At 36.5% G+C, this 18,247-nt stretch overlaps 1 protein-coding gene across 1 annotated transcript in view; it reads left to right on the top strand.

Moving 5' to 3' along the window:
* Window positions 1-18,247, top strand: part of TTLL5 (tubulin tyrosine ligase like 5) — a 253,665-nt gene that overhangs the window by 81,884 nt on the left and 153,534 nt on the right. Inside the window, exons 15-17 of the mRNA XM_065871649.1 lie at window positions 2,140-2,253; window positions 2,529-2,620; window positions 14,802-14,864. Coding sequence (XP_065727721.1) covers window positions 2,140-2,253; window positions 2,529-2,620; window positions 14,802-14,864 — 269 coding nt within the window. The remainder of the gene's footprint in view (window positions 1-2,139; window positions 2,254-2,528; window positions 2,621-14,801; window positions 14,865-18,247) is intronic.

Raw genomic sequence — 18,247 nt, 5'->3', positions numbered from 1 at the left:
TGCTGAAGATACCACAGGAAAAGCTAAAGAGATAAAAGTTCCTACCTTCACTTGGTGCTTGTATCTGCTCATTTCGTGGTTTTCCTTCCATGGAGTTGCCTATCAGAAAATCTGTGTTTTATAACTCCATGCTAGCTTTGAAGATTAGTATATATTGGTCTCCCTTGTGTCCAAAGGTAAAGCCATTCATGGTTGTTTATGTACAGGTGTGCATTAGTCTGCGTGGGCAGCCATAACAAAATACCATAGACTGGGTGGCTTAAACCACAGAAACTTATTTCTCACAGCTCTGGAGGCTGGGAAATCCAAGATCAAGGTGCTGGCAAGGTAGGTTTTGTTCTGAGGCCTCTTCTTTTGGCCTGTAGATGGTCACCATCTTGCTGTGTGCTCACATGACCTCCTTGTGCTTGCTCAGGCAGAGAGAAGGAGAGAGAGAACAAGCTCTCTGGTGGCTCTTCTTTTTTTTTTTTTTTTTAATTAATTAATTTATTTTTGGCTGCGTTTGGTCTTCGTTGCTGCACGCAGGCTTCCTCTAGTTGTGGCGAGCGGGGGCTACTCTGTTGCAGTGCACAGTCTTCTCAGTGCAGTGACTTCTCTTGTTGTGGAGCATGGGCTCTAGGCCAGTGGGCTTCAGTAGTTGCAGCATGTGGGCTCAGTAGTTGTGGCTCGCGGATTCTAGGGCACAGGCTCAGTAATTGTGACGCATGGGCTTAGTTGCTCCGCAGCATGTGGGATCTTCCCAGACCAGGGCTCGAACCTGCGTCCCCTGCCTTGGCAGGCGGATTCTTAACCACTGCACCACCAGGGAAGCCTGGTGGCTCTTCTTTAAAGGCTATTAATCCCATCAGACCAGGGCCTCACCCTCATGTCCTCATCTGACTCTAATTAGTTCCCAAAAGCCCCATCTCCACATACTGTCACACTGTGGGGGTTAGGACTTCAACGTAGGAATTTTGAGGCAACACAAACATTTAGTCCATAACAATGAGTATTGCTGAAAATGTCAAAAGTTAGTTGTCGAAAAGCCTTTCCATAGACGGTGTATACAAAAAGAAAAATAAACAATGGTTCCTGACGGTAAGACTTCTTCTGTCTGGTCAGAGTTACTTCCAGGACTCTAGAGAGACAAATTATACCCCCATTTCTTGGATTATTCCTTATTCTTTGTAGTTGGCAGATTTATTTGTCTTATTTTATCAGTCATCTTTTTCAATAATAGTGTGTTTTCATGCTTCATGCTATCTGATTTCCTTTGTTACCTTTGTATTTCTCTGCTCTCATAACATCAAAATCTCTTAAAAGTTTTGTTCTCCAACAGCCTTCCTGATCATCATTCAGAAGCTGAAGTAGCCAGATCATCTTTGGGGATCCATAAGGAACATGACCCACTTGGCTGCCTCCTTGGAGTACCCAAGGCAGTCATCCTAGATCCAGTCTCTTGTAGTCTAGCAACTATAGTGTTTCTCAAGTTGTAGCCTTTTGCTCACAGCTCTCTTCTGTGTCACTGATAACTTTCATCCTAATATTTCCCTCCTCAAGTTCTAAAACATCCCACTGTCCAACTTTTTCATCTGTGACATAATAGATTGCTCCTGTTTCTCGGTCTTTTTTTTTTTTTTAATTTTATTTATTTATTTATTTATTTATTTTTATTTTTTGGCTGCGTCAGGTCTTCATTGTGTGTTTCTCTGTTTTATGTCTTACTTTTCCTAACTTTACTTCCCCAGTGCTGAAAAGAATATAGTTACTTACTGAAATAAATACATATTTAATCTTATGTTGAGGTTATTTTCAGATTCTTTTCCCATATATTTCAAACTATTAAATGTACTCTAAAACCAAGATTAGGAATAAGTACTAGCTTACAAAGCCACGTGGACATCTTTCTTTCTTTTTTTAATTTGTATCTCTCTCAACCCATGGTGTTTTCCTACTATTCTATTTTCTCTTCTTTTCTTTGAGTTTACTGGCTTTCATCTATTTCCCAGGGTTTCAGGCTAAGAGATCAATTACAGAAAATGGGCTTTGGATTTGAGCTTATACATATTATGAAACATAATGGTGTTGAGGGACTGACTAGAGGGAAATGAAGAAAGGTGATGAAAAGATATTTTTGTTTTTCTTTTTTCTTCTCCTTAGCGTTGCCGTCCACTCTCTGCCAGTGACACGGAAATGAAAAACCTTGTGGGCTCAGCACGGGAGAAGGTGCCGGGGAAGTTAGGTGGTTCTGTGCTTGGTCTGTCAATGGAGGAGGTAAAGATAACTCTATTTCAGGCCTTTACGGGTTAACATAGGCTTCAGTGAAAATTAGTGAGTGATTCGTAATATTCATGACCAACTCATATCTTATACTGAACGTGGGAGAAATAGCTTCTCAAAAAAACAGCATCTTAAATGGAATTAATTTCTTCCTTCATGCTTCTTTTGTATTCTCGGTTCATAACTCTCTTCCTCTGTCCTATTACCACATGGATTACAGTTTTGAAAATAGGTACTCATTTTATTTTATTTTCTCTTCCTCCATGTAGATCAAAGTTTTACGGAGGGTGAAGGAAGAGAATGATCGGAGAGGTGGATTTATTCGCATATTCCCTACGTCAGAGACATGGGAAATATATGGGTGAGGTGACTACCTTTTTTTTAAATCTGTACTTCAGGTCAAGAGAATTGGATCAATTGTGACACAGTATCATCACTGCTCTCCACATGGTGCCTTTCTTACATTTTTTTGTTTATTTATTTATGACAGTATGAATATTACCCAACCCTGCATTCTTCCTCCCTTTTTACTAGTTCCCTTCCTCCTTCCTAACTGCCCCCTAACCCAGGGTTAGACACTGTCCTAAATTTTGTGGTTATCATTACCTTGATTTGAAAAAAAAAAATTGGTTTATCATCTATATGTGTGCTTAAACAATAAATTACTTATTTATTTATTTTTTTTTGGCGGTACGTGGGCCTCTCACTGTTGTGGCCTCTCCCGTTGCAGAGCGCAGGCTCCTGATGCGCAGGCTCAGCGGCCATGGCCCACGGGCCCAGCCGCTCTGCGGCACGTGGGATCTTCCTGGACCGGGGCACGAACCCGTGTCCCCTGCATTGGCAGGCGGACTCTCAACCTCTGCGCCACCAGGGAAGCCCTAAATTACTTATTTTTAATCATCTTTGAGATCAAGTTTACACGCAGCAGCATCCATTTTAAGTTTGATGATGAATTTTGACAAATACAGATGTCAGTTTAATCACCACAATTAAGATATAGAACATTCCATTACCTCCAGATGTCCTCTCATGCCCCTTCACTGTTGAGTCCCCCCATTACTGTGAGCCTCAAACATCTACTGACTTGCTTTATATCACTATAGTTTTTCTAGAATTTTATATAAATAGAATCATACATTATATATTTTTTGATGTCTGGATTCTTTTGTTTGGCATAGTGTTTTTGAGAATTATCCGTGTTGTTGTGTGAAACAGTAGTAGTTCATTCCTGACTATTGTTACGTACTATTTCATTGTATGAATATAGCACAATTTGTTTATCCATTCACCTGTGTGGAATATTTGGATTGTGTCCAGTTTTGGGCTGTTCTGAAGAAAGCTGCTGTTATGAACATTTATGTACAAGTCTCTGTGTGGATATATGATTTTATTTTTCTTGGATAAATACCTAGGGGTGGAATAGGTGGGTCGTATGAAAAGGGATAAGAGATAGAACCATTTTACATTTTGCCAATGATGAATGAGAGTTCCATTTGCTTTCCATCCTTGTCAACACTTGATATTGTCAGGCTTTTTAATTTTAGGCATTCTAGTGTGTGTGTAGTGTTTCTCTGTAGTTTTAATTTACTGTTCTCTGATTAATAATGATATTGAGCATTCATGTGCTATGGGCCATTTGTGTATCTTCTTTTTCCCATTTTAAATTTTAAGATTTTTATCTTTTTATTATTGTGTTATAAAAGGCTCTTGATACAAGTCCTTTCCCAGAAATTTATATTATAAATATTTTCTCAAAGTCTGTGGCTAGCTTTTTATAACAGTGGTTTTCAAAGAACAGAAGTTTTAAATTTCAATGAAGTCCAATTGGCCAATTTTTTTTTAAGGTTTATGCATTTCGTGTTTTCTAAGAAAACTTAGAAAAGAAATCTTTACCAATGCCAACTTCACAAAGCTTTTTCTCTTTTGTTTTCTTCTAGAAGTTTTGTAATTTTGGCTTTTATATTTAGGTCTATGATATGTATTGATTTAATTTTTATGTGTGGTGAGGTAAGGGTTGACTTCCATTTCCTTCCATATGGATGTCCATTTGCTCCAGCACCACTTTTTGAAATTATGTTATTGAATTTAACTTGGCATCTTTGTTGAAAGTTAACTGAAATATATATGTATGTATATTTCTAGACTTTATTCAGTTTCACTGATCTACGTGTTTGTCTTAATATCTGTAGCGTTATACTAAGTCTTGAAATTAGGTAGTGTTGTAAGTCTTCCAATTTTGTTCTTTTTCAGAAGTATTTTGACTATCTTGTGTCCTTTGTATTTCCAAAGAAATTTTAAAATTTCTTTGTCAATTTCTACACAAAAGTCTGCTGACTTTGGATGGGCATTGCATTGAACATATAGATTAATTTTGGGTGAGTGGATATTTCAGTAACGTTGAATTTTCCAATCCATGAGCATGATGTATCTCTCCATTTATTTAGGTCTTCTTTGATTTCTCTTAGCAACATTTTATAGTAGTTTCCAGTGTAAAGATCTTGAACACGTTAAACTTATCACTTAGTATTTCATGCTTTTGGATGATATTGTAAATGTTATTTTTAACAGCTTTATTGAGTGATAATTGACATACAATAAGTTGCATGCATTCAAATTGTACAATTTGATAAATTTTCACATATGTATATATCTATGAAACTACCACCACAATCAACACAATGAACATATGCATCACTACCAAAAGTTTCTTTGTTCTCCTCTGTAATTCCTCTCTCCTGCCCCTCCTTTTCCCTTCCCTGCCTATTCCTGTCCCCAGGCAGCTACTGATCTGCTTTCTGTCAATAAAGAGGAATTTGCATTTCCTAGAATTTCATAAACAGAATTCTGTTGGTTGTTCTCTTATTTGCTTTTCTTTTTTACCTGGCAAGATTATTTTTTGATTCATACATGTTACAGTATGTATCAATGGTTTAATTTCTTTTTATTGTCAAGTAGTAGTCTGTTATAGGCATATATCAGAATTTGTCTATCCTTTCATCTGTCGACTAATATTTAGGTTGTTCCCAGTTTTTTGTTATTGTAAAGAAAGACTCTATGAACATCTATATAGAAATTTTTGTTGGAACATGTGCTTTCATTCCTCTTGGGAAAATACTTACTTGTGGAATGACTGGATCATATCATTGTATGTGTGTAACTTTTTAAGAAACTGCCATATGGTTTACCATTTTACATTCCTATCATAAATGTATGAGAGTTCCAGTTCCTCCATATCCTCACGGACAGTTGGTATGGTCAGTTTAATTTTAGCTCCTCTAGGAGATGTGTAGTGATATCTCATTATGGTTTAATTTGTATTTTCCTAATGATTAATGATGTTGAGCATGTCTTCATATGCTTGTTTGCTGTTTGGTGATCAAATATTTTGCCCATTTTTTAAATGAGATTATTTGTTTTCTTAGGTTGTGAGAGTTCTTTATATTTTCTGGATATAATTCTTTCATCAGATGTGGGCTTTGCAAAGATTTTGTCCCCCAGTATGTTACTTGTCTTTTCATCCTTTAAACAGTGTCTTTTGAAGAGGAGACATTTTTAATTTTGATTAAGTCCAATTTGTCCTTTTTTTCTTTTAATTACTGTGCTTTAGTATCTAAGAAATCTTTGCCTATCCCAAGTTTTCTTCTATTTTTTTAATAGAAATGTTGTAGTTTTAAGTTTTACATTTAAGTCTGATCCATTTTGAATTAATTTTTGTGTATGGTATAAGATATGGATCACAGTTCTTTTTTTCTTCCAGATGGATATCCAGTAGTTTTAGCATCATTTTTTGAAAAGACTACCCTCTCTCCATTGAGTTGTCTTTCACTTTTGTGGAAAACTGTGTGGGTCTATTTCTTTATTTTTTATTCTTTCCCATTGATCTTTTTGTTTTTGTGCCAATACAGTGCCACACTGTCTTGATTACTGTAGCTTTATAAAAAATCTTGTTCTAACTTTGTTCTTTTTCCAGGTTTGTTTTGGCTATTCTAGGTCATTTGCCTTTCCATTTGGATTTTAGAATTAGTTTGTCAGTTTCTACAAGAAAGCCTGCTTGGGATTTTCATTGGGATTGTATTGACTCTCTAGATCAGTTTGAAGAGAATTGACATCTTAACAATATTGAGTCTTCCAACTCATGAACAAGGTATATCTGTCCATTTATTCAGGTCATCTTTAATTTCTCTCAGCCAGTGTTTTGTAGTGTTCAATGTACAGGTCTTTTACATTTTTTTGTCAGATTTCTTCCTAAGTATTTAATATGTTTTGATGCTATTGTAAATGATTTTTTTAAAATATTTATTTATTTATTTGGTTGCACCAGGTCTTAGTTGTGGCACGCATGTGGGATCTAGTTCTGCAGCCAGGGATTGAACCCAGGCCCCCTGCATTGGGAGCATGGAGTCTTAACCACTGTGCCACCAGGGAAGTCCCTGTAAATGATTTTGTTTTGTTAATTTCAGTTTCTGATTGTTTGCTGCTAGTACATAGAAGTACAAATGATTTTTCTATATTGATCATGTTCCTATAATCTTGCTAAACTCACTTATCAGTTATTGAAAGCTTTTGGAGATTCCATTGGATCTTCTACCTAGTTGAAAATGTCTGTGAATAAAGACAGTTTTCCTTCTTCATCTCCAATCTGGATGTGTTTTATTTCTTTACTCTTGTGTGATTACACTGGCAAGAACCTCCAGCACAGTGTTGAATAGGACCGGTGAGAGCAGACATCCCAGTCTGGCTCCTGCCTAGGGTAAGCAATTAGTCTTTTGTCATTAAGTATGATGTTAGTTTTAGGTTTTTCATAGATGCCCTTTATCAGATTGAGGGAGTTCCCTTTTATTTCTCTTTTGCTAAGAGTTTTGATCAGAAATGGATGTTGGATTTTGTCAGTTGCGTTTCTGCATCACTCGACATAATCATATAGTTTTTCTTTTTTGGTTTGCTAATATAGTGAATTACATTGATTTTTGAACGTTAAACCCAACATTTCATTCCTGAAATAAACTCTACTTGGTCATGATACGGTATCTTTTTTATATATTGTTGAATTTGATTTGCTGAAATTGTATTTGGATTTTTATATCTATGTTCATAAGAGATACTGATCTGTAGTTTTCTTATAACGTCTGTGGTTTTAGTATGAGGATAAGATATATAAGATATTTCAGTCTTTGGTTTCTGGCCTCACAGAATGAGTTGGAAAGTGTTCTCACATCTTCAGTTTTCTGGAAGAATTTATGGAGAATTGGTATTATTTATTTCTTGAATGTTTGATAAAATTCACTAGTGGAGCCATCTGGACCAGGAGTTCAGTTTCAATTTTTTTAACAGACATAGGACTGTTCAGGTTATCTATTTCTACTTGAATGAGCTTTGGTAGTTGGTGTCTTTTAAGGCATCTGTCCATTTCATATGTGTTGTATTTATAAGCATAAAATTGTTCATAATATTCACTTATCCTTTTAATATCTATAGAATCAGTGATGTTACTTTTCTCATTTCTGATATTGGTAATTTGATTCTTCTCTCTTTTTATCCTATTCAGTCTGGCTAGAGGTTTATCAATTTTATTGATCTTCTAAGACACCCAGTTTTTAGTTTCATTGTTTTCTTTTCTATTTCTGGTACATTGACTTCCCCTCTAATATTTATTATTTCCTCTTTTTAGCTTACTGTGGGCTTCATTTGCTCTATATTTTTCCCCTAGTTTCTTTAGGTAGAAGCTGATGTCATTGATTTGAGACCTTTCTTCTTTTCTATATGTGTTTTAAGAGCTATAAATTTCCTACTAAGGAAAATTGATCGTTGTATTTTCGTTTTTATTCTATCTTTGGCCTGTGGGTTATTTATAAGTGTGTCATTTAGTTTTCAAATATTCGGGAGTTTTTCTAGAGGTTTTTCTTTCAGTGATTTCCAGTTTACTTCTGTTGTATTGAGAACATACTTCGTGTAAGTTGAATATTTTAAAATTTACTGAGACTTGTTTTATGGTTCAGAATTTGATTTATCCTGGTACAATGTAACATGTACATTGAAATATATATATCCTGCTATTGTTGGCTGGTGTGTTCTATAAATGTCCATTAGGTCAAGGGATTCGACAGTTTTGTTCAGATATTCTCTATTTTTAGTAATTTTATAATTATCAAGAGTCTGGTGTTGAAATCTCCCATTGTAGTTGTGACCTTGTCAGTTTCTCCTTTTGGTTCTGTCAGTTTTGCTTTTTATGGATTTTGGAACTCTGTTATTAGGTACATCTGCATTAGATTTGTTATGTCTTCTTCATAAATTGACTTCTTTATTGCTATGAAATGTCCCTGTTTATCCTGGACAATGTTCTTTGTCCAGAAGTCTATTTATCTGCTATAATATACCCACTCTAGCTTCCTTTGTTTTTCTTTTTAAGTTTAAGGTGTATAGTATAATGATTTGACTTACATCATGAAATGATTATCACAATAAGTTTAGTGAACATCCATCAGTTCATAGAGATACAAAGTTAAATAAATAGAAAAAAGCTAAAAGAAAAACTAAAGAACTCTTAACTTTCATATATAACATACAGAAATGTTACTTCTGTTTATCATGTTGTACATTACATCCCTGGTACTTATTTATAACTGGAAGCTTGTATCTTTTGACTGACTTCATCCAGTTCCTTCTCCCCTCACCCCTATCCACTCCAGCTTTCTTATGGCTAGTGTTTGCATGCTGTATCTTTTTTCATTGTTTTACTTTTAATCTATCTTGTGTCTTTATAGTTAAAGTAGATTTCTGTCAAAGAAGGAGGTCCTGCCATCTGTGGCAACATGGATGAACCTTCAGGGATAATGCTAAGTGCAATAAACCAGACAGAGAAAAACAAATGTTGTATGATTTCACTCATATGTGGAATCTTTTTTTAAAAAAGAAAGTAGGGCTTCCCTGGTGGCGCAGTGGTTGAGAGCCCGCCTGCCGATGCAGGGGACATGGGTTCGGGCCCCGGTTCCGGGAAGATCCCACATGCCGCAGAGCGGCTGGGCCCGTGAGCCATGGCCGCTGAGCCTGCGTGTCCGGAGCCTGTGCTCCGCAACGGGAGAAGCCACAAGAGTGGGAGGCCCGCATACCGCAAAAAAAAGAAAGAAAGAAAGAAAGTAGAACTCATAGAAACAAAGAGTAGAATGGTGGTTGCCATGGGCTGGGGCAGGGGAAATGGGAGCTATGGGTCACAGGGTACAAACTTTCAGTTTTAAGATGAATAAATTATGGGGATTTAATGTACAGCATGGTGATATGGTTGAGTTTAGATATGCCAAATTACTATTTGTTTTCCATTTGTCTAATGTGTCCTTTGTTCCCTTTTTATTTTCCCCTGCCGGCTTTCGATTAACTCATTTCTCTTGCCTCTTTGGTTTGCTTTTTTTAAAGTGTGGTTGCTCTAGGGTGACAATATGCATCTTTTACTTACCACAGTGCACCTTAAAATAATGTTACACTATTTCAGGTATAATTTAGAAATTTTACGACCAGTATAATTTGATTTCCCCCTCCTGTCCTTTGGGCTATTATTGTCCTGCATTTTATTTCTATATGTTATAAATCCCATAGTACATTGGTTATTTTTGCGTTGAACAGCTTAAGGAAATTTAAGTATGAGGAAAAGTCTCATAATTACACATTTACTACTATTTCCTCTGTTCTTCCTTCTTTTATGTTGATCAGTTTTTTATCTGGCCTCATTTTCTTCCATCTGGAAAACTTCTTTTAGGATTTATTGTAGTACAATCAATTCTCTCAACTGTTGCTTGTCTGAAAAAGTCTTTCTTATATCGATACTTTCAATTTTTGAAAGGTTTTTTTCAGTGGTTGTAGAGTTCTGGGTTGGCACTTTTCTCCCAACACTTTAAAAGTGTTTTGTTATATTTTGACTTGCATTTTTCTCATGAAAAGTGTGCAGTAATTCTTACCTTTGTTCTTCTGTGCATAATGTGTCTCTTTTTCTCTGCCTGCTTTTTAAAATTTTTTTAACATCTTCATTGGAGTACAGTTGCTTTACATTGTTATGTTAGTTTCTGCTGTATAACAAAGTGAATCAGCTATACATATATCCCCACATCTCCTCCCTCTTGTGTCTCCCTCCCACCCTCCCTATCCCACCCCTCTAGGTGGTCACAAAACACTGATCTGATCTCCCTGTGCTATGCAGCTGCTTCCCACTAGCTATCTGTTTTACATTTGGTAGTGTATATATGTCCATGCCACTCTCTCACTTCTTCCCAGCTTATCCTTCCTTCTCCCCGTGTCCTCAAGTCAATTCTCTACATGCATCTTTATTCCTGTCCTGCCCCTAGGTTCTTCAGAACCACTTTTTTTTTTTTTTTTAGATTCCATATATACAGTATTATACAGTATATACAGTATATACAGTTAGTATACCGTATTTGTTTTTCTCTTTCTAACTTACTTCACTCTGTATGACAGACTCTAGGTCCATCCACCTCCCTACAAATAACTCAATTTCGTTTCTTTTTACGTATCAGCCTGCTTTTAAGATTATTTCTTTATGACTGATTTTCAATAGTGTGATTATGATGTATGCCTTGGTATCACTTTCTTCTTGTTTCTTCTGCTTGGGATTTGTTGAGCTTCTTGGTCTGTGGGCTTACAGTTTTCATCAAATTTGGAAAACTTTTGGCCATTATTTCTTCAAATTTTTTTCCCATTTCCCTCCTCTCCTTTTGGTACTCTGGTTACATGCTAAATTGGTTGATGTTGTACTATAAGTCTGGCTCTGTTCATTTTTTTATACTCTTTTTCTTTCTTCGTTTTGGATGGTTTTCTGTTTCTCTGTGTTTGTCAGTTTAGTCATCTTTTTGTCTGCAGTGTTAAATCTTCTATTAATTCTATCCAATTAAATGTTCATGTCAGATATTTTACTTTTCATCTTTATAACTCCCATCTGTTTCTCTTTATATCCTCTTTTTCTCTTTTTTTACAATTATTTTCATGATTTCCTTTAGATTCTTGTGCATATATTATGTTTATAGTAGCTGTTTTAAAATCTGGTTCTATTATCTCTATAGTTTCTAAGTCTGTTTCTATTGACTGGTTTTCCTCTTGTTAATGAGTTATATTTTTCCTGTTTCTTCACATGTACAGTGATTTTTTTTTAATTAGATGTTTTAATTGGACATTGTAAATGTTGTATTGTTGTGTTTGGATTTTATTGCTTCTTTAAAGCCCATCGAAAGTTTTTTTTGTGGCCGTACACTTAAGTTACTTGTAGATCAGCTTAATCTTTTTCAGCCTCATTTAAAAGCATTTGTATGGTTTGTTTAGAATAGCTTTTTGTTTAGGTATAGGATAGTTCCACTACTGAAGACTCTTTTGGGGTGTCTATTAAATGACCCCCATATTCAATGAGATCTCTCCATCTGGCTGGTGGGAACTCAATCAATTGGCAGCCCTGTGTGAACTCTGCAAAGTATTCAGCTTACACTTTCTCCTTAATGTTCTTTATCCTGACAGTTGCTCCTTGCAGAGCCTTGTGGACTTTCACCGTATGCCTGAGTAGATCTGTATTTACCCAAAGACTCAAAGGGTCCCTTGTGATGACTTTTTTGATTTCTTCTTATGCGTAGCTTCTTCCTCTCCAGGACATAGCTTTGAAAATTTTAGCACTTCCTAGAACTTTGATCTCTGTCTTCTCAACACAGAGACTCTTGGGTTCTACTTGAATTCCTTCTCTTTCTGCACTGCCTGGAATTGCATCTAGGTGGGAAGGTGGAGCAATCAGAGGGCTTCCTTTATTTATTTTCCCCTTTCAGTTATCACAGTCCTGCACTGCCAGTTGTTTCATGTCTGGAAACAGTTGTTTCATATATTTTGTGCACTTTTCTAGCTGTTTATGGTGAAAGGGCAGGTCCTATAGCAGTTATCATATCATATGTAGAAACAGAATTCTGTTGATAAGTTTGTATTGCTTTTGAACTTTTTCTCAAAAACAGTATGTATTCTTCCTTTTTCATTCAGTATTATATTACTAAGGTTCATTTTGTTACATGTAGCTAGAATTCATTCTTTTTCAGTTTATTTTATTCTTCTGTGTGTTTATACTGCTGTTAAATTTCCCATTCTCTTGTTGATGGTATTTGACTTCTTTCTGGCCTTCTGCTGTTAAAGACTGCTGTGCTCTAAATATGCTTATATGTGTCTCCTAGGTATATATCTAGGGATGGAATATATCTAGGGCCCTAAGATATGTGAATGTTCAACTTTAAAATATAATGCTAAAAAGAAAAAGGTAATGCTAAATTGTTTTCCAAAGTGACTATATAAATTTATACTCCTGTTAGCAGTGCCTAGGAGATCCCGTTGATCAATATCTTCTCTAACATGTGGTACTGTCAACTTCTTAATTTTTGTCAAAATACTGAGTGTAATATGATATCTTATTTTGGTCTTGATTTGCATTTCTCTGATTACTAGTAAGATTGTACTTCATTATGGGGAACACATTTTTCTTCCTCTGGTGACTGGCTTCTGGTTGGGACATTAGTGGTTCTAAGTAGAGCCAAAACTTAGAGGAATAAAAGAAAGAACTGGTTCTTGTTTGTTTTGTTTTGAAAACCCAGCTGTTCATAGAGAAATCTTTTTATGTTGCAAAATATTCTATCCATGTAGTTTAGTTACACCTTATAAAGACCCAGGAATTCAATAAAAAGATATTGCTTGGCTTTTCAAAATTAGACTTTTATCTTTTGATACGTTTTTGAAGAGGTTGAATATTTGCAATTACTAGACAACATATCTTTTAATTAATGAAAGTGGAATCCTCTTAAGTTTTCAAGAGGCAGGACCCTAATTTGAGTACCTTTTTCTAAGGAACCAATCACAGATAATGTTGGGGTTTCTTAGGGAGTCCAGTAATGATACCTTCCTTTCCTGGTTTGGTTTTGAACCAGTTGAGATGACAAAGACTAAGATAGATTCAGGCCAAAATATCACTTTCCATACTCCACATTGATAAAGTCTAGGTTGGGAGACTTGATTATATCTATCTGCAAGTTAATGCACTTTCTGTTGACCCTCAGAATTGGACAGATTTACATACCCATTTTTAGGCAAGGTTGGTCTGAGCTGTGCATCAGGAATACCTGACCCTGTAGGAGCACCAGAGGATATGTGCTTCCTAAGGAGAGATTATCTCCCCAGAGAAAGAAGGGAGAAGCTTATTGAATTTTTCCTAAATTACCAACCTGGTAAATCACTCCACCTCTCCCGGGACCTTTGAGAAAAGTGGAAGAGAACACCAAGACTTTTAAACTAACTGAGTTATTTTCATGTAGTGTGGGAAAGATGTATTTATCTGCTAACAAATATGTCTTTTTAATTAATATATATTTATTGAATATCAACAAGTAACTAGCACTATGCTTGGTGCTTTGGAGTAACAAATATTAGATGGGGTCCCGGTCCTTTGAGAGTTAACAGTACTGATGATGGAGAAATTACTTATACATGTAATAAAAATAGCTCATATATGTATAGCTCTTTGTAATTATGATGTACTTTATACACATCATTGTTATTCCCATTGTAATGATAAGGAAAATAAACCTCAGTAAAGTAATGTGACTTATCCATGATCACACAGTGGGACTTGATTCAGGTATTTTAACTCCAGATCCTGCTTTGCCGCGCTGCATCCTGCTGCTTTCTGAGAAGAGAAATTTACTCTATGAGGCAGCGTTTGACAAGTCCCTTAGGCATACAGTGAAGGCAGAGGTAGAAGGCCGGGACGAGGGCACCTCTGTAGACTTGGAGCAGTCATATCAGGGAAGGCTTCATGCAGCACAGTGGACTTGAGCTGCTTCTTGAAGGGTGGATTATGGATAAGTAGAGAGGGTGTGAGGAGAAGGTGTCCAGACAGAGGCAAAAGGACCAGTGGGAGGTGTGGTGTGAGAGGGTTATAAGGGGACTTGTCTGACTGTACTTTAGGACCCATGTTGAGTCTCTGTGTGGAGAAAGGGTGAATGAATTGATGGTATAGATGACCCAACTTTTGAAATCTTGTAAGAGAAAGTATATGCCTCCTGCAGTTGGCATCAAGGAGCCATTGAACGCTTTTGAGAAATAAGATGATTGAAACAATCTGTCAACATTTTCATGCCCTTTATGCACCTCCCATTCCCAGCTTCATTTGACCTCTTTTCTAGCTCTAAGTGATTTTTGGTGGTGGTTTTGTTTTTGTCTTTCAGTTTTATTCTCTGAATTTAGTATATCAGCTTTTATTAGTCCAAGAATTCCTGACTTTTCTTTCTTTTTATTTTCTAATTTAAGTCCTCTTTATTCTTTTCATTTTATTGTATTTTCTGCTATTCTAGTATTTTATAATATGATTTGAGCAACTATCTCCTCCTTTGTCACTTTAGAGACTATATATTTTTAGAAACAGTATGTAAATAACCTGTCACTTTTGTGCTTGATTCATGTTTTTATTTCTGTATTTTCCCCTTCAACTAAGCTTTAAGAAATAACCAGTTCTTCTCTTTGTCTTTCAGGTCCTACCTTGAACACAAAACCTCCATGAACTATATGCTGGCGACACGTCTCTTCCAGGACAGGTGGAGATTTGCTAATCTTGTAAATTTAGTAGGACTAGGTCACAGAATTAAGAGAAAGTACATGCAAAAGAAGGAAAGAGGCCTTATTAAAGTCTTCAGTAATATCTGATAGAAAGAGCCCTACGGAAAACACAATATAAAACCTCATTTTTTCAGAATTCGTTAACTCTCAGCACTTTGCAATATTTCCAGATGCTACAAAATTAAACCATAAATATCTTTAAGCAATCTTAACACATACCCTAAAACTTGTCCTTCTTAAAGGAAGGACTTTACTCAGTGCCTTTTTACTTTCAGACGCAATTTTAACAGACATGATTATCTGTTTTTCTAGACTAGACGAGATTAGAAGGATCAGATTAGAAAAGGTGGAGGGGTGGTAATTCACAAAATAAATACAGTGACAGTTGTAAGAAATGACAACTGATAACCTCAATACAAGGGAAAATAGGGGAGAAATGATGGAAAGCAGACATTGGAATTCAACTAGCACAGCAGTCAGGGACTGCTTAGTCCCACATACTTTTGTTGCCCCTGAGACATAACTGCATTACAGTACAGTTCAGTAATTGACTAACAAGGAACCTTAGTTATTTTTAAAAATCTGCATTATTTTCAAGGTATGTGTGCTTTTTTTGTGGGATTCTTAAAAATAGATACCCAGATTCCAGCCATTTCTTGTAATTTCATTATCCACTATCAGGATCTATATGGGATTTCCAGTTTCTCTCTGTAAATTTGTGGTTATTACCATTGAGTAATTACACTGTGTAGCTTCTAACGAAAGAGATCTTGAGATTTACTTGGAAGACATAGAAGCTCAATTCTTTATATATAACCTGGTCCCAGTGCCCCACCCCCTACCTCCTCCCTGGAAAATTTTACAAGGCTTCTTTATCTTTACTTTTCAGACATTATACCGAGGTGTGTTCTGGCGTGTTACTTTTCATTATTTTGCTTTTGCGGTGGATGAATCCTTTCAGTCTGGAGATTTAAGTCTATTAACTGTGGGAAATATTCCCCTTATCCTGTCTTTCCTCTCCTTGTGGAACTTCTGTTAGATGAAATTTGGATCTTTTGCTCTATCCTCTGTATTTCTTTACCTTTTTCTCATACTTTTGATCTCATTGTCTCTTAGCATTAAATTCTTGGAGATTTCTTGAATTTTGTCTTCTAAATTTCTAAGTTGATCTTCAGCCTTACCTATTTTGTTACTCAGTACCAGCACAGAAGAGGGTTGTTTGATCTACTTTTTTTTATTTTGGCAAGTATGATTTTAACATCCAAGAACTGTTTTTGCTTTCTGACTAGTTTTCATAGTTTATGGATATAATATTAAATTTGTTCTGGTACCAATTCCAATGTGGAGGAGGTAGGGTGTTTGTTTCCCCTACAGCACCAAGCAGTTGTACCCTTCTGTTGTCCGAGAATTCAGTTCAATTCTGATACTGTCTACCTGGAGATTAGCATCAGATTCCACAGTTTAAGGGTTCAGTCCTACAAGATTCCACCCCCATAACTTCAGATGCTCGTCACAGGCCCAGGTTGTTACCTTTACTTCTACCTACTGGCTGTCTACCAGAGCTTCCCACGACCCCTTCCTTGGGTGCTATTAATTTGCTAGAGCGGCTCACAGAACTCAGAAAAACATTTAACTCATTAGATCACCAGTTTATTATAAAAGGATCTAACTCATGAACAACCGGATGGAAAAGACACACAGGGCAAGGTATAGAGAAAGGGTACGGAGCTTCATGCCCTCTCCAGGTACACCATTCTCCCCACATCACCAACCCGGAAGCTCTCTGAACCCCATACTCCTGGGTTTTTATGGAGGTCCCCTTACATAAGCACGATTGATTAAATCATCAACCATTGGTAATTGAACTCTATCTCTAGCCCCTCTCCCCTCCCAGGAGCTCAGGGGGATGACACTGAAAGTTTCAACCCTCTCATCACAGGGTTGGTTCCTCTGGTGACCAGCCCTCATCCTTAGCTGATCCAAGGGCTTTCTAAAAGTCACCTCATTAGCATGACAAAAAACTCCTCTACCACTCATCACTTAAACATTTCAAGGGTTTTAGGAGCTCTGTGCCAGAAACAGGGATGAAGACCAAATATATGTTTCTCACTATAAATCACAGTATTCCAAATATCTTTTTACATCTCTCTGACTATCATAATTACTTTATTTAAAGTTCCTTTCTATTTTTTGCACTATGTTTAATTCTTCTGGATTACTTCTTTTTGTTCACCTCATTCTTTCTAGTTTATGCTATTATATTTCCTGAAATATCTGGTGACTTTTGATTGTCCAGAGTCATATTTATAAGTAATGGACTGTTTGCTTAGGATTGGTAGTTTGCGTGAGTTTCCTCAAAGGTTGTGTCAGTCTGTTTCTGAACTGACATGGACTCTATGCTTGAGGCTAGATCTTTCTGCAGTTGAGCTTCCCATGAGGTGGAAGGAAGGTGGAACAGGCAATCTGGGAACCACCACCAAAATTAGGAAGCATTCTTTTAGGGGGGAGCATAGCAATTAAAAAAATTTGAGATGTAATGACATATGTGCTTCTTTATTAACACATTCAATGATGTGTTAATAGCAGTGGGTCTAATAACTACCATAATTTAAAAAGTGTGATAAGTGTTGGCAGTATTTTGTGACCCTGGAACAACTCTAAAGTAATATGAAGAAACGTGTTATTTCTTTTGGTAGCAAAACCCCACTTATATAAAGACACAGACGTAGAGAATGGACTTGAGGACCTGGGGAGGGGGAAGGGTAAGCTGGGACAAAGTGAGAGAGTGGCATGGACATATATACACTACCAAACGTAAAATAGATAGCTAGTGGGAAGCAGCCGCATAGCACAGGGAGATCAGCTCAGTGCTTTGTGACCACCTAGAGGGGTGGGATAGGGAGGGTGGGAGGGAGGGAGACGCAAGAGGGAAGAGATAAGGGGACATATATATATATGTATAACTGATTCACTTTGTTATAAAGCAGAAACTAACACACCATTGTAAAGCAATTATACGCCAATAAAGATGTTAAAAAAAATCGCACTTATACTACTGTGGATGGTCCCCTACATGTATATGATGCTAAATTTCAGATAGAGGATTAATCTTTTTTCCCATCCAAATTGGTGCCCTCCCTGACTTCTCTCTTAAGGCTGCAGTAACAACTCCTGCTTATAAAGCATTCTAAAAACTTTGATTCAAAAAACATGAATTTCCCTGTTTAGCAAAGAAAGGCCCTCCTGATTTACTCTTGCCTATCTTTTTAGCCTAATCTCCACTTTTCAATACCAACCCATGGCCAATCAGACCATATGTACTGCTCTTTCATGCCTCTTTATCCTCACATTCCCTTGGAAT

Source organism: Phocoena phocoena, chromosome 2 (genome assembly GCF_963924675.1).
Source record: "Phocoena phocoena chromosome 2, mPhoPho1.1, whole genome shotgun sequence".
NCBI lineage: Eukaryota > Metazoa > Chordata > Mammalia > Artiodactyla > Phocoenidae > Phocoena > Phocoena phocoena.
This window is presented reverse-complemented; position numbering and strand designations above follow the sequence as displayed.